Source organism: Oryzias melastigma, linkage group LG11 (genome assembly GCF_002922805.2).
Source record: "Oryzias melastigma strain HK-1 linkage group LG11, ASM292280v2, whole genome shotgun sequence".
Lineage (NCBI taxonomy): Eukaryota > Metazoa > Chordata > Actinopteri > Beloniformes > Adrianichthyidae > Oryzias > Oryzias melastigma.
This window is the reverse complement of record NC_050522.1, coordinates 26,968,696-26,992,506: the sequence shown is the minus strand read 5'-3', so window position 1 is coordinate 26,992,506 and position 23,811 is coordinate 26,968,696. Positions and strand designations below refer to the sequence as shown.

The following is a 23,811-nucleotide window of genomic DNA, read 5'->3' as shown; positions in this document are numbered from 1 at the left end:
CAGGAGGAGGAGGAGCAGGAGGAATAGCAGGAGGAGGAGGAGGAGGAACAGGAGGAACAGGAGGAGGAGCAGGAGGAGGAGCAGGAGGAACAGGAGGAGGAGCAGGAGGAGGAGGAGGAACATATCTGTGTTTAGACTGACAGTAAATACATGTTTGTTCTCAGGACTTTAGCTTCAAGACTTCAGGTTCTTCTAGAAACATCATCCCAGCCTTCTGTTCTTCAACCATGCAGCTCTGCAGATGAGACCTTCCTCCACAGCAGGAATCTGGAGGTCCTCTGACTGCAGGGACACGAGCTGAGACTTTAGAGACTTTCTTCCCATCGCTGATCTTCTGAGGAGAAGTGAGGCGAGTCCTGCAGAGCAGAGTCTTCAGCAGGAAGAAGCCCCCCAGAGGAACGGCGAGGCTTTCAGCCGCTGTGAAGAGGAAGTGTCATGAAGGTCTCACAGCGGGGGCAAACGCTGCTGCCGCCTCTTTCCTGTTTCAGACCAAAGTGACTAAAACTCACACCAACGCTCACACGGGTCTTTACTCTGCTTTCATGATTTAACTTCATGATTTTTTCAGCTAAAATGTCTCTTTTCTGAAATATTTGTAATCTTTTGGAGATGCAGAATGAAGACTACAGTGTGTGTTTGTGTGTGTGTGTGTGTGTGTGTGTGTGTGGGGGGTGGGGGGGGGGTCATCTTAAAGGGGCGTCTAAAGTGACAAACACCTGTTGAAGACAGGACACACCTGGAGGATGCTGCTCTGGGTTCTTCATAGAGGAATTAACAGGATCATCAAGAGTATTCGTGGTATATGTCCCCTTTAGAGTCTTCAGTTCAGGACGTGAACACCGTTTCACCCTGAAGCTGCTTCCTTTCACAATAAGAGTCTGATCCTCAGGAACACCGCCCCGTCGTCACGGCGTCAGATTGACTCTGTCGAGTGTTTTAAAGTCAACTGAAGATGTTTCCTTTTTGAAAGCGTTTAGCAGATATTTTGATTTGATTTGACCTTCACCACCTTTTTAGCTATTGGACATTAATATTTGACCATTTCCTGTATTTATTTAATATTTTTAGTTTTTATTCATTTGACTTGTATTTTACTTTTGTGAAGCTCTCTGTGAAAAGTGTCGAATAAATAAAGATTTACTTCCTTCTTCTCAACAGATTTTAATAATAAAATGATTTTACTAAACATCAAACATCGACTCACTATAACTGTAGTTGGATGATTTATTATTTTTTAACTTTATTTAAAATGTTTGTTATTAGAACTTCAAAGTTTATATAACAAATAGTTATCCTCACAACAGAAAGAAATGAAATAAATAAAATCCCAAACAATCAAATATTGATATTAATACTCTGGATTTGGTACATTTTTGATGAAAGTGAGCAACTTTCTTTCATTTTTACTTTTCATGAACTTCAATGACTTCAAATGTAAACAGATCCTGGAATGTGTGGAATAGTGGTTTGATTTGAAGAATAAACATTTTCCACATATTAATAAAAAATAGAATTCCAAATCAAATAATTTATCACTGGAAACATCTCCAAATAAAATGTGTTTACGAATGGAGAACATTGAGCAGCACCAACAAAGAAATCCTCAAAAAGAATTTACATATTCAAAACCGAAAAGATCAAATGTTTGTATGTTGACCTCACAAAAAGGTTCTGCTGTAACTAACCGACTGTTCTGTCTTTCTGGTTCCAACAGGAACCGATTCTCATTCAACTTTCATGTGTTTGAAGCAGAAATCAAGTTTATATCAAACAATCAGCTGTTTTTCAGTACAGTTTGAACTAGAAATTTAGGATTACCTGCAGTGATGCTCGTGTGAATGTTGTAAACTGGAGATGCTAATGAAGATAGCTGAAGATGATGGCATTGATAGCTAAAACCGCTGAAGCTGATAGCTGAAACCGCTGAAGCTGATAGCTGAAAACGCTGAAGCTGATAGCTGAAAGCGCTGAAGCTGATAGCTGAAAACGCTGAAGCTGATAGCTGAAAGCGCTGAAGCTGATAGCTGAAAACGCTGAAGCTGATAGCTGAAAACACTGAAGCTGATAGCTGAAAGCGCTGAAGCTGATAGCTAAAACCGCTGAAGCTGATAGCTAAAAACGCTAAAGCTGATAGCTGAAAGCGCTGAAGCTGATAGCTAAAACCGCTGAAGCTGATAGCTGAAAACGCTGAAGCTGATAGCTGAAAGCGCTGAAGCTGATAGCTGAAAGCGCTGAAGCTGATAGCTGAAACCGCTGAAGCTGATAGCTGAAAGCGCTGAAGCTGAAAGCGCTGAAGCTGATAGCTGAAAACGCTGAAGCTGATAGCTGAAAGCGCTGAAGCTGATAGCTGAAAACGCTGAAGCTGATAGCTGAAAGCGCTGAAGCTGATAGCTGAAAGCGCTGAAGCTGAAAACGCTGAAGCTGATAGGTGAAAGCGCTGAAGCTGATAGCTGAAAACGCTGAAGCTGATAGCTGAAAGCGCTGAAGCTGATAGCAAGTGAAAATATTTGAGCTAAATTCCAAATTAGCCTATAACAATGAAAGCAGCAAAAGCTTTAGTTAGCCTAAACAGTTAGCATGTTGCAAAAATTTTAGCTTTCGTCCAACATAACCTGAATACGATATCATGTTATCACAGGTGACACACAGGTGCAGGTGGTTCCTGGGGTATCCACTGGTTGAATACTTCATTGTGATTCCTCTGCAGTCATTGGTCCCTCAGACCTCTGCTGGCTCTTTTCTGCCTGATCAGTGAGACGGAAACATGAGTGATCCTTCCAACCAAACCTGTCTGTCAGCATGTGAGGGGCTGTCCTGGACCACAGCGATGCAGTTATAACTGATCTCTATGTTTATAGCACAGTTCATACATCAGTCACACGTCACACGCGTGTGGATGTGTCTGCGCTTCATGGTGAGATGATGGAAAACCTTCAGCAAACCTGAAGTTTCATCGTCTGTTTGTGTCCGTCCTTCAGGGCTGGAAGTCATGAAATTAACCAACGTCTCATTTGGAAACTCGCCGCTCCATCAACCAGAAGCTCCGCCTTCAGAGAGACGCTCAGTCAGAAGGTGGAGATCATGTCTTAGTTTATATAAATTCATTCAAAGACTCAACAATCCAGAATCAGTGATTCAGGGCTGAGAGGGAAAACGCCATGTTGGAGCCAGACGGCATCAGTAAGCAGGGATGGGTCCGATTTTTCGTTTCTATGGCAACCACTCCCACCAATCAGAAATGAGCTGGTTGGAAGGCCACACCCCTAACACTTGAAAGGGACCACATGTGACAAACCAAATTGGGGTCCACATTTTCTGCCACTTTGAAACCATATGGGCCCATTCAGGCTTCCTGGCTGGGTGTAAACTTCTTTGGTAAAAGTCTCATACGGTCACTACATATTTTTATTTTTGTGTATTTGATGAGCAGAGAATGTGTGTTTCTTCACCAACACAACTTCCTGTACACCTGACTCTAGTTTGGAGGCCCAAACTGGTTCTGAAGGTTCTTCAACCTCAGAAAAGTATTGGAGAACGTTCTTAGGATGCTGCATCTTAATGTCACATTCAGGAAATGAAGAGGATAAAGGTCATTCTGAGTGCTGTCATTAAGTTTGTTCTCTGTTGTCTGTTTTCATCTCCAAACCAAAAGTTTGTCTCCTCACAGCTGATGACATTTCAAACTCCTAACTTTGTCTTTGTTGCCTAGTAACTGTTTTGTTGTTGTCATTTTCCTGCATGTCTGCTTCCATTAAGGCTTTAGGGTCTCAGAGGCCTTTGCTGGTGACCTCGTGACCTCTGAGGATTCATACATGTGCTGTTGTTAGAATAAAAGGACTACATTTGTTTGATGTCTCTCCTGTTTATTTGGGGTCTTTTTGTTGCGTTTAATGACGTGATATGGACTCTTCCCGCAGCTGCTCGGCTGCTTTACATATGTAAATGAGGACGCGTGAGGGAGCCGAACCTGAGGGTCTCTGGACTGACCTGGTTCGGTTCTGGCCCCCCTCCACGACCTAGAATGCGGTCTGTGGGGCGGTCCGGACTCGTGCGGGAGCAGAAAGCGGCAGAAACAAATGAGCTAGCGGCTCTGGGGCGGGAGCCGCCGCACACAGCGGGGCTTCTCTGACATTTTCCCCGCATGCAAAATCATGCAAAAGGTAAATACTGACGCGGAGGGATACGAACACCAGCACAGAACATGGCCGTCACCTCCGTCATTCCTCTCCCCGCACCGCCCCCTTCACAATCTCTGCTCTGCCATTGGTCCATAGATTCAATACCAGATTGTGATTGGACGAGAGGAGTGTCGATCACATGGTGACGTCACCGACCGTACACTGAGTGAGCCGTGTCGCCTGGGTGGACAGTATAGTTACATCAACATTAAGGGGAATAAAATGCCGCGGATTTGTGTAAATAAAGACGCCGCTTCAGCGTTTTTATTTCCCGCCTTTTGATCGAGTCTGAAGGTTTGAGGAGCGCGCGGCGGCGAGCTGATTCCGGTGTTTATCGGAGAATATCGGGTAAGTGGAGTGATACATTTCCTTCCTGCGTCTTCTCTGCTCCCGCGGACGCGGAGCCGCTTTATTACTCACGAAGAACGAAGTCATAAACGGTACTTGACACCTTAAACCCGCGCGGACGCGCTTTCTAAGCTCACGCGGACGTGGTCGAGTGTTCGGAGCGATTCCCGCTCGCCCCGCCGGTGACGGTCGGAGGCGGAGGGTAATGGCTGTCGCTCGATCGGAGAAGCGGGGAAATGGCCTGCTGGGTTCCGTCACGCAGGCCGCCGTCGGTACGGCGCGAGGCGGCCGCGCTTCCCGCCTGTCAGAGACGTGATTAGCTGGAATGGGGCGCGCGGCTCGGCGGCAGCTTCCGGCTCGGCCGGCGGGGCCGTGACGGCGGCTGTCCGCCCTGACAGGGCCTGCCCGTCCTCGGAGCTGTCATCCCGGCGGAAGGATGCGGCCGGATCCCGCAGCGCTAACCCCGCATAGCAGACCCGACACGGCCGCGCGCCCCGCGGGGTGAGGAGAACACGGCCCGGGACGGAGAACCGCGGTCCTCCCGGAGGTTCTCCGGACGGTTCTGGTGAGGAACCAGCTCCACCGCCTGTAGGTCGTGGACATCAAGTAGGCCCGCGGCTCACAGATCTGCGGGAGTGACACCTGCGTGGCCTCGTTTAAATGCCCGCACTGATTTGGGTTTGGCGGGAGGCTGCGGGGATGCGGGAGCAGAGATGCGGAGCTGAAAGTAGGCCAGCTCGATGGCTGATCCGTGCTGCGGGGTGCGTGTCAACATCTGGAGCACCCGCACAGATCCCGCATTTCCCTCATAGAGCTCGCGGGATTTAAGGATGACCTTCTTGTCTTAGTTTCATTGTCTTCCCTTCAAACTCTGATGTGACCCCAAACCTTAAGATATTTAAAACGACACAAATGTGATGCTTTGTTGCGTTTAGAGGAATGTTCTACAAAGATTCTGAAGAGGATCGGCCCGAATGAAGCAGAACATCTTCTGGATCCTCCGCTTTCAAAGCCTTCAGGTGTCGTCACGCACCTATAGTTAGGGAGGGGTGTGCTGCAGACACAGCAGCGCTCTGGGGGTTTAATGCCCGTGACCTTTCAGTCTCAGGGTGGACACTCTACCACAGGGCCACTGAGCTTGTTTAGCCAAAATTTCCAGAAACTTGCGTTGTTTTCTAGGACATAGTTTCTGCAGAGCAGCAGGAGTTCAATAGACATTCACCCCTGACTTGCTCTGCTGGCTCACTTCCCATCATCCATCTGTCCCACTAGCTTACAGCCCCATACAGCTCCAGCCGTACGGTTCTGATCCAGATTCCAGCTCGGAGCATGAAAACAAAGACGTTCATGGATCTGTGTGTCTGCTGGTGGGAGTTTGTGGCTCGCCGTTGTAGGTCTGACAGAGTCCAGAAGTATAAATCCAGTTTAATCCATCATCAGGAAAATCCAAAGAACCTCATGCTAAAAGAGTAAAAACAGTTTGATGTGAGCGGGTCTTTAACCCGTTTACCTTCAGCGTCCTTCACTTTAACGCTCGTGTTCTACGATCTTTATCTATGAAATGATCCGTTTATTTCCATCAGTTTAAGAAAACAAGTGAAAAAGACAATAAAATACACGAAAGTGTCAAATCTATCTGAGATATTCATAAACTGCACTAGTGGTTGTCAAAACTATGAAGTGATGGTCCAGGAGAAATCCTTCTGGAAGTCTCCGATGACCCTCATGTATGTTTGGGTCAGCCGAGTCACGGGGTGATCGCGTGACTGGACAACCCGATCCACGTCTGACAGGCGGACATGAGTCAGAACAGCTGTCCTGAGCCCAGTTTAGGACTTCTCCTGGAACTCGTGTTTACAGAACCGCCGCGTTTACTTCAGGCGTGAAGATCCTTTACAGTCAAAAGAGTTCGAGATCATTCACATTTATTCAGAATTTGGTTCAAGTTCTCGTTCAACTGAGTTTAATTAAATAATGATTTATTTATGTCATAGCTAACTATGACAAACTGTTTTCACATAACAGCTGATTTAATAAAAACAACTATGTGGGTTTTAGTATTAAAATGATAAAATCTTAGATTAAAAAACATCAAAAAAATCTAATTAGTGGCTGAAAACACAGAAATGTGATAAACTGCATTGAAAGGTCATCAGGACTTACAGTAATGAAGCCCAATAATCTTCTGAACAGAGTTAGCTTCCTGCTGGTTAAAGTTTGACAACAGAAACGGCGATTCAAAAGGGCTGGAGACTTCCAGGACAAACATGAAATCATGAGTTTTAAAATGTGGTCCGACCATCAGAATAAACATCATCGTTCCCCTCAGAGCCTCATTCAGACCAACCAGAGATCAAATCCACATGGAGACATTCCCGCTCCGACATGACAGCAGCAGGTTGCTCAGCTTCCCATTCTGTATCTTCTCTGGTCACATCTTCAGGTTTTATTCAGAGAAGATCCTCTTTAGTCGAACACACCTGGACTCGGGACATCTCGGGGACTTTAGGATCTTCATCCTGGTCCGCTAGATCATTTGTTGTTAGCGTTGCCCATTTCTCTCATTTACAAACTTTGACTAAAGTCGCAGTTTGATTTGTCGTCTTGACTCACTGTTTTTTGGTCTGGTCTGTGGTTTCCACGCCATTTTATTAGTGTCACATTGTTGGCGAGGAAGTACCAAGAATGGAAGAAAGCCACGCCCCGGTACGCCACCTAGTGGCTGCAGTCAACCTGAAATTTGAATGTAGCCAGACTGCACTGTGCTGAGTCGACGCTCATAAGATCAGAAAATCCTTTACTTGTCACGCAATGGAGGAATAAAAAAATTCCAGTGTTTCCATGGAAACGTAACTAAGTTTCAGCTGCTAACCTTTGGCAGCGATGAGGTTCATCCGTTAGCTGAACATGAGAAATACGGATGTTGTCAGTAAGCAGTGGTTGGTCCGAGCCATCGTTTCCATGGCAACCGCTCTCACCAATCAGGAGTGAGCTTGTTGGAAGGCCACTCCCCTCCCTCTTGAAATAGACTACATGAAATCTGTCAGTCAATTGTTTTGGACATGTGGCAAGGAGACTCCGCCTACTTTTATTGAGGCATCTAATTGGTCACTTGAATAAGTTGGATGTTAAAAAGGAATCGGAACAGAAATTCTGACCAATACAATGACTGATAACAGCTGATTATTTCTGCATTCTGGCTTTTTGGAGCCACTTCCTGTTTGGGGGAGTCACTTAGTCCAGTTCTTATATACAGTCAATAGCTTTAGCTTTTTGTTGTTAGTTGGTGATATATATACATACTATTATAACTGAATTTTGCAGTAGAGATTGCACTAATGTCAATAAAAACTTCTTTTATTCTTTGGATCGTCAGATATGAAGTAAACCAAGGAGGAGGACGATGATTTAATGGACGTGTAAACCACGTTTTCCCTCCTGGGGGGGTCTCCTAATGCTCTTTCCAGCTTTGACTGAGTTCTGTCCTCCATGTTAGCCAAACAGCATCCTCATTATTTTTGTGTCCGATCCGTCCTGAGGCTGCTCCTAATTGAGCCTCACATCCTTGAGGGGGGAGGAGGGCTGACGTGTCAATGACAGCAACGAGGGGGGGGCATGCAGGCAGAGGAGCCCCCCTCTCTGGGTTCATGAGTGTCAGAGATCGTCCCGGTACATCCAGTAGCAGGTTCCTCCCTTTATCTCTGTCACTTTCCATCAGACTGAGCTGAGCTGTCATCACGTCTGTGAAGATCTGTCCTGTAAACACGTGCTGAGCTAAAGTCTCATCAATCCTCTCAAAGCTGAAGATTTGCATCATTTTATTCATGAGTTCTGAAAAGCAACATTTAAAAAGATGTCAAGATGTAATTCCTGGTAGATGTTTTAAAAAGATTCAGTTTGGGGTTAAAAAAAAACAAGAAAATGTTTCATTAGTGCTGAGTTGATAAAACTGATTAATTGGTTTGAATTGATTTAACAGATCAATAACCGATTCATAAAAATAGAGATTGATGCTCATGATTGCACATGAAGCAAAGGTCTGCTAGCTTGATGCTAACATATAATGGGATTTCCCATAGGACGGCTAATGCTAACACTCGGTTACATTCTGACTAAAAGAACATCTTTATATAAATTTTCCAAACTCTTTTAAGGAAATATTTTTAAAGTAATCATTTTTGGTCTAAAACAGTTTTTAGCTCATTCTTTCTTCTTCTAGAATAAGCTGTAATGTTTTAGTGCGATCGCCACCTAGTGGCCAAACTGAAACGTCCTCCAGGAGAAGCAGAACAATGTTTAAGATGTTGATGATCTGAACATTTTAGTTAGAACTTCTCCTTTAGAGAATCCATGTAACTCTGGATGATATTAACAATCTGATCACTGATACATTTACAGGATGTGATCTGGATCAGATTAATATAAATAGATTCAAAACATATAGTAGATTATTCATGTATTTCTAATTAAAAATGTCTTAATGTGTAAACTCTAAATTTAATCTAATGAAAGAATCGAGGGAAAAAAATGGGAATTTAATCGATCCTGACTCCGGTGAATTGAATCAAATGGTTTCTGGAAATTATTATCGATACCCAGCCCGATGTTCCAAATATGTTCCACAAGGGAATCATGAGAAAACATCAGACATCCTTAAACTGACAGAGCCACAGACTCTTCAGGTTTCTGGTTTTGTTCTGCAGAAGTTCGAAGGTTGTATATCCAGAGAGACTTCCTGTAACTTGCTGACTGTCTTATTTCCATTTGTTTAACTGAGACCTTTTCTGGACCAGGATCTGGTGGAAAACAAAGACTTTCCTTCAGTTTGTGGAGGATTCAGCGTAGAGATGACCTGTAGCTTCTGTTGCATTGACATAAGCTTGGTTTCCACTGAGCGGTACGGTACAGTACGGTCCAGTTTAGAATGGACCAGTTAATTCTGGTGAGCATCTCCACTCCGTCACGGCTCATGCGTGGTGAAGCTAACAACAACGATGGTGGTCGTCCAGCAGCTCATTTTTTCTGTTTGGTTTTTAAAGTTAAAGTCCCATTAGTTGTCACAGACGTAGCTGAGTGAAATGTGCTCTCTGCATTTGACCCCTCCCCTGTGGGAGTGGTGAGCTGCAGACACAGCCACGCTCAGGAACCCCTTGGTAGTTTAACCCCCCAATCAAACCCCTTAATGCTGAGTCAAGCAGGGCGGCACTGGGTCCATTTTTATAGTCTTTGGTATGACTCGGCTGGGATTTGAACTCGCGACGTTCCAGTCTCAGGGTGGACACTCTACCACAAGGCCACTGATCTGGTCCTTTTTGATAGTTCGTAGAAATAAAGCGTTTAATGTTGTATGAGAGAAGCTTGCATGTGTAGAAGAGGAATACGGCTCCCTTCTTGGAGCTTGTTTTTGTCGTGATGAACAACGTTAGCTCTGAGCTAACCGGACGGTTCCATTTTTTATGGACCTACAACCAACGGGAGTCCAAAGTGGTACAGTTCCATCCGGCTTAATGGATCCATTACTGATGAACCGTCCCAGAGCCTGCCATTCCGCCCAGTGGAAACGAGGCAATAGATTCACTAGACCAAGCCCAGCGCCACGCCCCCCAGGGATTGGGAAGTCCTAAGGGGGACGGGGGCGTCGACCTGAGTTTGCTCCGCCCTATCTAGGATCTTCCAAGGGGGTGGGACAAAGTAACGTTTGAGGTTCGGTCCATCCATTGATCCTCCTACCTGTCAATCAATAAGGGGGCGGGTCTTAATGTGCATATATTAAAAAATCACAACAACAGAATTCCCCAAATAAATGTTTTTAGTATTAGTTGATCTGAATTGAAATTTGAGTCTTCAGTGAAATGTTTATTGAACTGATCTTCCTTTTTATTTTCAGTAAATTGAACATTTCCAGCTGTTTTTTATCTGATTTTACATTATTAAATAATGAAACTAAAAGTTTAAATGTTGGAATGTGTTTAAAGATCAAACACAGGATAAATCCTTTAATTCTTTAGAAGATGATCTCATGAACGGCTGAGAGGATTCTCTCATCAGGTCACTCGAGTCACTTCAGAGTGGGACTAGAAGGTCAGCGACTGACAGCAGCTGAACCTTTACACTCCGTAGATCCGTAGGTTCAGTAATACCAGGACGGTTTAAGTCGTTTATCAGTGAGTCGAGTCTTCTGACTGTCTGAGTTAGTGATGTGTTAATCTGTTAGGAGTAAACATGGTTTGGTGTAGATGAAGCAGATCCAGTTCATCATTTATAGAATGAGTTAGTTCAACATTGAACTAAAAGGTCTTTATTTTGATCAAGTCCAGTTCGATTCATGAGTTCATGTCATTCAGCTTCTGTTTATGGAGAGAAAACAGTCTCATCCCATTTACGGAGTTCTTGATCTGTAACTGTGTACTTGCAATTGTGTATTCACATGTACAAAAATGACAAAATACAATTTACACACTTTAAATGAAAGCAGCTTGTAAACTAAGTGCACACACAAATCTTTAAAAATTACACACCAATCGCTTGTTACACACAAGCAGAGTCGCGATGAGAACAGAAAAACTTCAGTGTTGAGAGTTTTAAAAACTTTTTTATACTAATTATCAGTTATATCTGTTTAAGAAAGTGAGAAAATGTCAAGTTTCACCAGATAATATTCACAATCTAAGTTCAAAGTGGCTGATAAAAAACTCTGATGACCCAGCACTCTAGCAGCACCTAAACGCATCACTTACAGACGAGTATCTGAGTCGTGAAAAGAGTCTCACAACAGATTTGTGCGTAAATGTGGTTTTATATGTGTGTAACAAGAGACTTGTGTGTAATTTTTAAAGATTTGTGTGTATAGTTAGTTTTAAGCTGCTATAATTTAGAGTTGTGCACGTGTGCATTGTATTTTGTCATTTTATACATGTGAAAATTAGTGGGAAAAACTAATTTTTAGATGCATTGATTATGTATCTATGTGATTCTGAATCGATTTTTACATTTCAAATAATCCAAACATTGAAGCCAATTTTAACTATCAATTTCAGCCTCTTCAGCAGCCAAATTCAGCTTCCAGCATTCACACCAACATTATCACATGTAATGCTGTATATCTAGTTCATAATTATGTTAAAAAGTTTTAAAAATGTAGTTTTCGAGTGTTCAATAAAAGTTTATCCTGTTCGTCCCGCGACCTCAGGTCTGTTTTGGATTTGGGTCCATGTGTGATTGACTTTGACATCCTTTATCTATGGGAGACACAAGGAAATAAAACAATAACATAATGTATTCCACTGTGGAGGGCCAGATTAAATAGTTCCATGTGGCCCCCGGGCCGTAGTTTAGTCTCAGTCAGTGTTGGATCTAATGGTTTGCCAGTCAAATGTTTCTGCATACATGATGGTTCTGTTTGAAGCAAGAGGTGCAGATAAAGGTCCGTGTTCTCTGATTTCTCTAGAGGAAAACCGACAGCTGTAGATAAATGTGTTAAAACATCAACTTTAGCAGGAAGTTAGACGGCAAACCTCAACAACCGACCAATCAACTAGCTTCCCTAAACTCACAGACTGGATAAATAAACATGAAAGAAACATTTATGTCTGACAAAAAGTTCATTTTAAAGGGACTTTTCAAATTAAAAGTCTCTTTTAAATGTATGACGTTTTTGTAAAGAAAGCTTTGATGTTCAGCAGGTTTTCTGTGAGGTTTGATCACTTTTAACTTTTGCAATGCAACACTTTGAACTTCTGTTTTTGTACCAGTAGCTGCTAAATTTAGTTGTAACTGTACTCGCTGCTTTTCTGCAGCTTTTTCAGGGTGAACGACGTGCAAAAGCTGGAAGTGGTGAAGGCAGCGGTCGTGGTTTACATCACATCTGAGGAGGCTCTCTTTGTCCTCTCAGAGTTTTGAGGGAAGAAAATAAAGTCAACTTTAACTAATCCATAATCTATTAGAATATAGAATCTTGCTGTCTTGAAGATGAGACGTTTTGGACTTCATGACTTTTTTTTTTAAATAATTCGCCCATTCAGTGAATTAAAAAAAAAGTCACGAAGTCCAGAATGTCTTTATTTTAGGATCTTCATATAAATATGTTATTTTTCTTGTTCTGGTTTTGATTTATAAATACTTTTTACAAAATCATTTCAAAACACTCTTCAAACATCAGTTTAGTTTTTAATGATTTTACCTTTTTTACTGATGTAAATTCATCCATTCCAGGTTCTGTCATTCAAACTGAAACAGCTAAAAGGGTTGAAATGCATTGTGGGTCAGTGCTGACCTGAGGTCAGGACTCACCTGTTATAGTGAGTGATCATCTTCACCTCACTGACAGGCTGTTAGACAGCAGACTCATTGACAAACGCTCAGTAACGTTTATGCTGCACTTCAGATCTGATCATTTCCTCCGTATCACACGAACATGGAGCCGTCTCCGGTTAGACTGAACAGTCTGTCTAGGATGAAGGGTTTCTGATCAGAAGAATTAAAGACCCACCCTGTGAAAATCCAGTTTTTAACACGTTCTTGTGGCGTTTTTCTGATGGACAAAGATCAAGAAAATTTAAATTGTATTTCAGAAAATTTAATCAAATGTGAATCGGAAAAGGCGAAGAAAATACGCTGGGCGGGGCCAAAAGCTCCCAGCTCCGCCCCATACTGATGCATCCACAAATAGATCCATGAACGTCTTTGTTTCCTGGTCTAAGCTGGAATCTGGATCAGATCTGGATAGTTCTGATCGTCACAACGGTTCATAAAGCTAAATCAGGGTCAGGCAGCAGAGGTCAGGCTCTGGTCAGAGAGCAGGCTCGAGTCGTTGGAGTTCAGCCGTGGGTCGAGGCCAGGCGGCAGACAGTCAGGTGAGGATCAGGGGCATTAGAAGACAACGCTCGGCACGCAGGCCGAGCGGCACAAACAATACTCCGCACTGAGCCAGACTCTGTGTGCTGCTTAAGACTCAGGTCGATGATTATCAAATGAGAGTCGGGTAAGTGCGTCCGACTGTGTGCTGGGGTTTCTGGGAGATGTAGTGTGTTAGTATATTGGATATGGCTCTGACTGCTGACACTGACGTGGCTCAGGGGTGTGACTGGAAGGGGAGGCAGTCCCGCCCACAACTCAGAGGTGAATTTCTGATGACCTCCTGCCGCTCTGCAGAAACAGGTTTTCAGATTTAGTCTAAAAACTACATCATCATCATGAAAGGACGACGGGGAACGCTTTAGAAACAGATTTACAAACATTCAAAATTCGCCTTAAGCAATTCTTGAAAACAAACTCTATAGCGATCTTAACCTTTTACTGTCAAATTGTCTTGTGATGAACTTCCCTGTCTTGTGCTTTAAAGGATGTGACTGTGTGTGGCGTTTATTCTCCTGTCCGTTCTGATTTCTCTGCGTTCCTGCCAAGAGACTACAGATTATTAGCATGGTTGTTATAATCTGGTACATTTACATCTATGACTGAATAGATGTTCATTAATGGACATGGTCCCTAATAAATAAATACAAATTCTGAGTGGAGCCTAAAACACTGAAAAACACTTTTATTTTTTTAATTTGGTGTTTAAAAAAATAAATCAAAATGTAACAATAAAATAAGAATTTAACATATTATTGAAATGATATTTTCAAACAATTTATTTCAATTTTTAGACTAAAGTGATTTCTTTTATTTTTTGACATACTTCTTAAAAATATTAAATCTCTTTCAGTTTCAATCAGTAGTTATGTGAACATATTTTATTGTCATTAAATACAATTCTCTTTAGAATAAAGATAAATCAGAAAGAAATGGAGTTGAATTGTGATTCCATGATAACATGTTGGGATGGTGTGTTTTCCAGAGATCCAGTCTGACTTCCAGACATTCTTATTCTCTATTCTTATCTTCCGTCGGTGGACTCTGGTCCTGACCAAACCAAAGACTTCATGAGGGAGGGGTTCACCTGTGCTGCCCCTCCCTCATCTTTTCTTCCTCAGTTTCATGCTTTTATTTTCTTGACTTTCTTTTGCTAACGTGATGGAAATTCTGACCCTGGGTCTCCTCTCTCTGTAGGAGGGACGTTCTCACCGCAGCAGCTGCTGGAAAATTGCTCTCAAGTCTCTTCTGAATAAGCAATGAACTAAGGACCTGCGGCGCCGCTCTCACCTGTGCTGCACCTGTTCGCTGCTGCTGGCCTTCAGCTGGAGGCTCGGCCGTGTGGTCTCACCTGGAGAGGGACATGTGCGTGACAGTGAAGCCTCAGATGCTCGACTGTGCCTGAGCTTCTCCTGCATCTCCATCCTCATCTTCATCAAGGACCTCTTCATCTGACCTGCATCAACATTCGTCGTAACAACCACAAAGCATCATGGGTAGAAAAAAGATCCAGATCCAAAGGATCACGGATGAACGGAACAAACAGGTGAGCCAGAACTGTTTTATTCCCTAAGCGAACTAAACTGCTTCATTTGGTCGTCTGAATGTTGTTGTTTTGTCTCCTAGGTAACATTTACGAAACGGAAGTTTGGGCTGATGAAGAAAGCCTACGAGCTGAGCGTGCTGTGTGACTGCGAGATCGCCCTGATCATCTTCAACCACGCCAACAAGCTGTTCCAGTACGCCAGCACCGACATGGACAAGGTGCTGCTGAAATACACCGAGTACAACGAGCCGCACGAGAGCCGGACAAACGCAGACATCATCGAGGTGAGGCCAGAGCTTTACCTGAGGTTTACCGAGATTTACCTGAGGTTTACCTGAACTTTACCTGATATTCACCTGAGCTTTACCAGAGCTTTGCTAAGGTTTACCTAAGATTTACCTGAGATTTACCCGAGCTTTACCTGAGCTTTACCTGAGATTCACCTGAGCTTTACCAGAGATTTACTAAGGTTCACCTGAGATTTACCTGAGGTTTACCTGAGATTTACCTGAGATTTACCTGAGATTTACCTGAGATTCACCTGAGCTTTACCAGAGAGTTACCTGAGCATTACTAAGGTTCACCAGAGATTTACCTGAGATTTACCTGAGATTTACCTGAGATTTACCTGAACTTTACCTGATATTCACCTGAGCTTTACCAGAGCTTTGCTAAGGTTTACCTAAGATTTACCTGAGATTTACCCAAGCTTTACCTGAGCTTTACCTGAGCTTTACCAGAGATTTACCTGAGCTTTACCTGAGATTCACCTGAGCTTTACCAGAGATTTACCTGAGCTTTACTAAGGTTCACCAGAGATTTACCTGAGATTTACCTGAGATTTACCAGAGATTCACCTGAGCTTTACTAAGGTCTACCTAAGATTTACCTGAGCTTTACCCGAGCTTTACCAGAGATTCACCTGAGCTTTACCAGAGAGTTACCTGAGCTTTACTAAGGTTCACCAGAGATTTACCTGAGATTTACCTGAGATTTACCTGAGATTTACCTGAACTTTACCTGATATTCACCTGAGCTTTACCAGAGCTTTGCTAAGGTTTACCTAAGATTTACCTGAGATTTACCTGAGATTTACCTGAGCTTTACTAAGGTTCACCTGAGATTTACCTGAGATTTACCTGTTTTACCTGGGTTTTATCTGAGCTTTACCTGAGATTCACCTGAGCTTTACCTGAGATTTACCTGAGATTTACCTGAGATTCACCTGAGATTCACCTGAGATTTACCTGAGATTCACCTGAGATTTACCTGAGCTCTACCTGAGCTCTCTTGAGCTTAATGTTCAGTGAGATGCTGTCAGTGTCGGAGAAAACACAAGAATTCTTTCATCATTTCTCATTAAACAGCTGAATCTCCTGTTACAGTTTATTCAGTTCTACATGGAACAATCAGCTGGATCTGGATCTGGATCTGGAACACGATCTCTATGTTTGTAGTTCTTCCAGAAGCTTCCTTACCTTCTGTTCATCTGATTTCTTCTCCCAGACTTTGAGAAAGAAAGGCTTTAACGGCTGCGACAGCCCAGAACCGGACGGAGAAGACTCCATCGACCAGAGTCCGCTCAACGACGACAAGTTCCGCAAGACCACCGAAGACCTGGACGTTCTGTTCAAGCGCTACGGAGTAAATCTCTGCACTGCTCACTACCATCACATGTTTACACGGAACCACAGCTGGACCTCCAGTGTTTTAACCATTTATGTTCAGGAACAGAATGAAGACGTCCAGGTGGTTCTTAAGAAGTTTTGATGTTTTAGTACTTTGATACTGACTTTAATGTAAAAATGTATTTATAGTTTTCAAAGAATAATCAGAATTTTTGTTTTAATATAATTCAGTGTTTTAAATGATAACATCTATAGAAGTCAATGGAGCTTTTGCAAATATTTTAATGGACGATAATATAAAGCAGCTTCATCTTCTGCCTCCACTTCTTTGAAATGACTCGGTGATAAACGTGTTAAAACTTCTGGTCTTTCCGCAGCAGTCAGCGGCTCCGGCCCAAACCTTCTCCATGCCAAGTGCAGTCCAGCCCACCAATCAGAGCCCGCTGCAATTCAGTAACCCCGGCAACGCGCTGGTAACTACCTCCTATGTCACATCATCGTCGCTCACGGAAACCCATCTCCTGTCGCCGCAGCAACCGGCTCTGCAGAGAAACACAGTCTCTCCTGGGCTGCCACAGCGACCGGCCAGCGCAGGTGAGCAGCAGGACAGGTGTGAGCACCAGCACACGCCGCTGTCAGCGTGAAGAACTGTGGTCTGATCCTCTGTCCACAGGTGCTCTTCTAGGAGGAGATCTGAACAATTCAAACGGAGGATGTCCAAGTCCAGTCCGTAAGTGCTTTGACTCTGATGTACCTCTAGTGACCACGAGGAACCGCTGCAGCGTCTTCTGGCTGCACGCCGCCTGCTCTCACCTGTTGGATCTTTGATTGATTTCCTTTCCCCAGCTAATGGATACACCAGCGCTAGGGCCTCCCCAGGTCTCCTCACCGTCTCCAACGGCAACAGTCTGGGAAAAGTAGTCCCGGCCAAGTCGCCGCCCCCACCCCCCAGCCCCCAGATGGTCAACAGTCGCAAACCAGACCTCCGAGTCATCACCTCGCAGGGCGGGAAGAGCCTGATGCAGATGGTGAGGAGCCGCCCATCCAACATTCTTCTTCTATGTTTTCCTCCTGAATGAAGCAGGTTCACGAGAGCAAAGCTACCAGGAGAGATGAAGAAACATCTGCAGGTTCTCTCTGGAAACGTTTGTTTTCAGTCCTGGAATACTTTCATGGAAACACATGACTGATTTGGGCTGAAGCTTCCAGACTGACCTCCTCAGGTGTCTCAGGACGATAAAGGTTTGAGGTTCAGCATCAGGTCGGCCGAAAGCAGAGCTGGTCCGGTCCAGTCCGGTCCAAACACCAGACAAATCCTGCATCCTCCAAGTCTGCCATGAATGCACCTTAGATCTCCTCTTTCACAAAAGTACGTTTGCCACCAGAAATCCAACATGGCGGCCATTTTTCAAGATGGCGGCTATAGATGCAATTGTTGACAACAAATTTGTTTTTGTTTGCTCCAGCGTCAACAATATGGGCTTTTCATGCAGAAAACACGCTCGTTTAACTCGAGGGGCGCCGACAGGATGCTATTATATGCATCATATGGGCGCACCAGCAATGAATGGCACAATTTATGTGTGATGTGATACATGCTAGCTGTGTTAGCATATTCATTTGTGACATGCTTCATGCTACATGCTAGCTGTGTTAGCATATCTACAAAAGCTGTAAACTCATGAAGACAGACTGACGCCCCTGAAACGAGCATCTCTGTGACCGCGCTAACTCCCAGCCCTCTTAGTAACATGTCACTAGTCCAACACGCTAATCGTTAGCATTTTCCCGGTAACACCCAAAGTGGTTGCAGCCCGTAAAGTAAAGCAGACATTTTGTTCCTCTCAGATCTGCCTCGTGGTGCAGAAAATACTTAAAACTCTCAGATTTTCTCGTGACAAACGTGTTTTTCTGAATCAGCCAGAATCAAATTTGGTGAATAATCAGGTGAAACCTGGAGGGTAAAGGGAGTCTCACTGGCTCAGGAGGGTCACATGACCCCTTTCGGGTGCGATGGATGGGGCTTCCTGTTGTTGTGCAGCTGAACAGACTCGAAGGCGGTCCGTGGGCTGATGTAACCTCTCTGTTACCATCTTTGCAGACAGAGGAGGAGCTGGAGTTGGTAAACGAGGTGATTTGTTCTCACCAGTCTCTGGCATGAGTCCACTGATCAACCGTCCACATATTGTAGCATGGGGGGGTCCTCCAGCCCCCCTCTAACTGCATGGGCTCACCGTGGTGTTTAGGCCAGCAAAGATGGCTCCGCCCCCTCGCGTTGGCAGAGGAAGGCCCATTCCTTCATCGTACCGTGTGGTGCTCTGCAGCATGGGTGTCTCTCACGTACATTGTGGTGCCGAGCTCTGACGAGCATGTTTCCCTCCACTGACACACTCCTCCATCCACCGGTCGGACAGGAAGTTCTTAGACTAACCGGAATTACATTGAAGGCATTCGCTGGTTTCACTTCAATCTGCTTTGGAAAAACGTTTCAGTGCTTCTCTGCCAAAATCCTTTCCTCTGAAAATCTGGATTCATGACGTAATTTATGCCGTTATAAACAGTAAAAAGGAGATAAATGGGATTATTGTTGGTGCAGGACGCAGGAAAAGCTTCTCATTTGAATTTCAGATTAACTTACTGAGGAAGGATCGAGGCCTCGTCTTCCTCTCCGCTTCACGCTTCTGCAGGTTGACAGGCGAGATTCTCATTTTCCTGAAGATGGTGATTAATTTTCATCCCTCTCACCTCGCCAACCTCCTCGCTTCTCCTCACAGGAACCTAATTGAATCTGGCTCCTCTGTAGGCTCCGCCTTCTCCTCCGTTGGAGAGCTTTTAATGTGAAGGAACTCCGTCCTCAGCGTCTCTCCGCTCCTTCACGAGAACGATCCCCGCCTCTTCACCTTTCAGTCAAGCTGAAACATTGAGAGTGTCACAGTCTAGGCCCGGGGGCCGGATCCGGCCCTCCGGGTAATTCTGTTCAGCCTTATTTTGGCCCGATGGAGTTTGACTGTCCTGGTTTAGAGAGAAGGATTTTATTTACACGATTCTGCAGCTGTTTGGAGACGGGATCTAAAGATTTGGTTCGTTGGGTGATGGATTCATTTCAGGTTCAGTTTGTTCATTTTCTTTATTATCAGGTTTCATTAAAGTCTCTAGGAAACAAATAGCATTAAATCTAAAGAAAAACAGTTCTCCTCTTAAAAATACAAATGACATTTAAGGATCAAATAAAATATTTTAAATAAAAATCAATTGAAATCATAAAAAGTCATTTTCTCTGATTCTACTGTATTTAATATTCCAATAAATTCACTATTGTTTACTTTCTATTTTCAAGTAACTTTCTTCGTTCAAACAGTTTAAACCACATTTTTAGGAATAAAATCATTTTATAACAGATAAAGTTGCCTTTTTAGCTTTTTTGGTCCTGATGAATTAATTTGGTTGAATATTTAAACGTGGACATAAATGAAAGCCTCAGATGTGAAGCAGAGACATTCGGGTTTTGGCAGAAACTTCCTGTAAATCTGAACCCAAACTGCCTTTGATGTAATTCTCCGTCCAAACGAGAACCCTGTTGTGATGCATGATGGCGTCCTGAGATCTTCTCGCCGTGAACGTCATGGTCATTCCCAGCATGGCGCTTCACCGGCTCGCCTGGACGCCGCCGTCCGCTAACGTGCTGCCTCCCTCTCCGGCAGAACGCCCAGCGGCTGGCGGCCGGGGCGCAGGCGGCGCAGACCCTCACCACGCCGGTGGTCTCCGTGGCCACGCCCAGCCTCCTGGCGCAGGGGCTGCCCTTCTCCGCCATGCCCACGGCGTACAACACAGGTGAGGAGAGCGGCGCCAGCGGAAACGCGTCCCGCATCCTTCCAGAAGATGAATCGTTGGCTTTTCTGCTTCCAGAGTACCAGCTGACCAGCGCCGACATCAGCGCGCTGCACGCTCTGGCGTCTCCCGGCGGTCTGCTGCCGACCAGTGTGTCGTCATGGCAACAGCAGCAAGCCGTTTCCCAGCAGCCCCAGCAACAGCAGCAAACACAGCAGCAGCAGCTCAACCTGGCGTCTCTGGGAAACCTGGTGTAAGTCCGTCTGCAGGCTGCGGCTGCGGCTGCGGCTGCAGCTGCTCCAACCTCCAGCTGCTTGCATGAGATCCATACCATGACCTTGAATGCAAGCAGCTCACATCCTCTTTGATGGACCTCCACAGCATCTCCTCATCCCAACCTTCTCATAGCATCAGTGTGAGCAGCTTTCAGGAGGAGGGAAACGATCAGCTGATGCTCAGAAATCAACCGCAGGGTTAGATTGTTTCTCACAGTTCAGATCGGCTCAAAGGAAAGAATGAATACAAGTAAAGATCTAAAGCCTCAGAGAATAAATGACAAGTAATTTAGAGAAATGTAAATCCTTCAGTTTTTTAATTCAATCTGCAAAAAATCATTTCTTTCAGTTCCTCAGAATAACAATAATAGACAATAATAAACATATAATCTTCTCTTCAAATGAAATATCAGTTTTGAACTGCTACAAGTTTTAATATCATTTTATTGTGAAATTCTTCTGACAGGAAGTAATCAAAGTCAGTTTGATTGGATGAAAAAAATGTCTTGAAGCAGATCAGAAGTTTATTTTTCTGAGCATCCTCTAATGCCCCGCCCCCAAATCTTTATTGACAATTCAAAATCTGAACATTTGACAGCAGAGCTGTTTATAATAAGAACATTTATGAGGTATTTTTAATACACTAAATCGTATAAACCAATATAATAAAAAAATCCAATAAAGTAATGAATCTAAAGGTTATCCACAGTCTAATTCTTTTTCTCATTTTTAATGTTCTTTAGAGTCAGAACATGTATTTACCCCCCTCCCCCCTAAACGGCGGCGGGTGGGCGGAGCTCTGGGGTCTGAAGTGTCTTCTCTCCTCTCGTCCGCAGCATGTGGGGCGTGGACAAACAGAGCAGCGAGCTGTCTAGCCAGGTGTCCAGTCTGGCTGCCAATCTGAGGTGAACCGCTAGTGTCAGACGCCAGCGGGACGGGGGTCCACTTGCTCCCGCCCCCTCTGCAGCACACACACTCAGCATGTCCTCACAGAACACACGGGGAAGAACCCGCTCGCTCGGGGACGCTCTTCAGGACGTTCCTGAGCGGGACGAAGGAGAACCAACCCAACCAGCAGCTGCTGACAAATTCTGTTGTCAAGTTTGAGAAGTACGGTGGCCCTGAAGTCCAAATCACACCAGCTCAGCCTCGGGCAGCTGGAGGCTGACTCCATTCTCAGCCCAGATTTGAAAAATGCTTAAAAGGGGGCGGGGCTAGTGGAGCCAGACTGAGCGGTGGAGGTGTGGCTTGGATCTATGATTGACAGGTTAGCTTTATGTAGCGGTAACACTAGAAGGTCCAGTTCTTTACAGCTGAGTTTGTAGAGATGATAAAATGTAAATAAACCACATCAGTCATTTTCTAAACTTTAACTCGTGTTTTGTGAAAATCAGTTAAAGAATGAGGGAGCTAGCCTGACTTTTGTGGTTGACGCGACTCAATGAGCGCACGTCTCTGCTACGAGCGATGCTAATGCTAACACGTTAACGAGCGACTGTTACAGAATCAAAGATGGGCGGGGCTTTTATACTGCAGCTGTAACGTCGGCTGTTAGCGTGCTAGCTTTAGCATGTCTTGTTGGTGTTTCATCCAAAATTCACTGACTTACACACCTCTCCAGTGGACTCAAACTACAGTAGTTTAGTGTTTGGATCCAGAAACCGTCCTGGTGATGGATTTAATGAAGGTTTCACTCTGGATTGTTTGTTTAATACGTTAGCCAGTATTAGCTTATGATGCTAGCACACTTTACCACTTCGGTCTGGACCACGAGTGTCCGCCTCAGGAGGAAACTCCTCAGCATCAGTTTGCTCGGTGCCACTCTGAACCCTTGAACACCCGGCAGCACGACTGACGTGTCTCCAGACGCTTTTCTGCTTCACAATGGAGAGAACATCAACACTGTTGTTAAAAGGTTAAATATGCAGAGTGAATCCAATCACAGATCCAGACCACACCCCCCTGCTCAGCCCCACCCCCTTTTTTGTTGCATTTTTCAAACCTGTGCTGAAGGTGGAGTCAGCTTCCTGTTTGTTAACAACATGATGTTTAGGAAACAGAACTCAATAAAAAACAATGAAGCGAAATGAAAAGGAAACATTTCACTAAACTAAAAGATTTCCCAGAATTAAAAACATGGGTATGATGGGACATCTTTGTGCTCTCCCTCTTCATCCAATCAGTGATGTCCTAGAATCCCCACAGTTCCTGTTTCATTGTTTAATCTTTTATTTTGATTTCCAAACGTTTTTTATTCTCATTTGTGTTTTGAATTGGTCGTGATCTTTCATGTTGAGCGATTTGGACTTCAGGGCCACCGTAGTTCCTCCTCATTGTGCAGTAGCAGCTTCTGAACATCTCAGTGTGAGTGTAGCTCTACCTGCTCAGGTGTGTCTGACTCCTCCACAGCCCCTCCCCCTCACACCTGAGCGCGGTCAGACTGCATGCTTGCACAGACTCCTCCTCCTTACCTGCCTCCTGTCCCACCTGTTGTTTTCTCCCCACAGTGTTGGCTCTCCGTCCAACCTGCTCTTGGGTAGAGATGAGTGGTTGGGCCGGTACTGTACCACTTCCTGTTCTGTGTCTGTGCGCTTCTGGCTGCCCCCCCCCCACCGCGTGTCCTCTTCGACCCGGTTCTGTTCCTCCGTTACGTCCCTCCTCCTCCTCGTCTCCACCCCCCCCGTCATCTCATGCTTTCTGGTGTTGATCTTCTGGACTTTCAGGTTCTGAGTGGCTGTGGACGCTCCTCCCTGTCAGTGCTCTGCTGTGTCCTGTCGGGTTTGTCAGAACCACTGCGGCGGTTCTGCTGTTCTCTGACCACTGTCTTTTCTTCTCTCCCTCCCCCGCTCCGGCTGTGGCCCCGCCCCCAGGCCGGTGACCCACATCCCTCAGGGCGCCATGCTGACGGTCAACACCAGCTCCAGCGTGAGCATCAAGTCGGAGCCCGTCTCGCCCGGCCGGGACCGCAGCACGCCGTGCACGCTCCCGCCCTCCTCCACCACGCCGTCGTCCACGTCCGGGGGGGCCGTGCTGACCGCCCCCCCACAGTACCCCGGTTCGCTGCTGTGCCTGGAGCCGCCCACCGGACGCTCGCCCGCCGACAGCGTCAGCAGCAACGCCAGCTCCTTCGACGGCAGCGACCGCGACGACGCCGG

At 45.0% G+C, this 23,811-nt stretch overlaps 1 protein-coding gene across 1 annotated transcript in view; it reads left to right on the top strand.

The window, feature by feature from the left end:
* Positions 1–4,324: 4,324 nt before the first annotated feature.
* LOC112162596 (myocyte-specific enhancer factor 2D homolog) overlaps positions 4,325–23,811 on the top strand; it is a gene marked incomplete in the record, with an annotated part of 21,761 nt that continues 2,274 nt past the window's right edge. The window contains 13 exon segments of the mRNA XM_024298418.2: positions 4,325–4,526; positions 14,577–14,925; positions 15,006–15,209; positions 16,432–16,569; positions 16,931–17,147; positions 17,227–17,283; positions 17,400–17,581; positions 18,655–18,684; positions 20,255–20,384; positions 20,460–20,634; positions 21,493–21,561; positions 23,164–23,214; positions 23,527–23,811. Coding sequence (XP_024154186.1) covers positions 14,872–14,925; positions 15,006–15,209; positions 16,432–16,569; positions 16,931–17,147; positions 17,227–17,283; positions 17,400–17,581; positions 18,655–18,684; positions 20,255–20,384; positions 20,460–20,634; positions 21,493–21,561; positions 23,164–23,214; positions 23,527–23,811 — 1,592 coding nt within the window.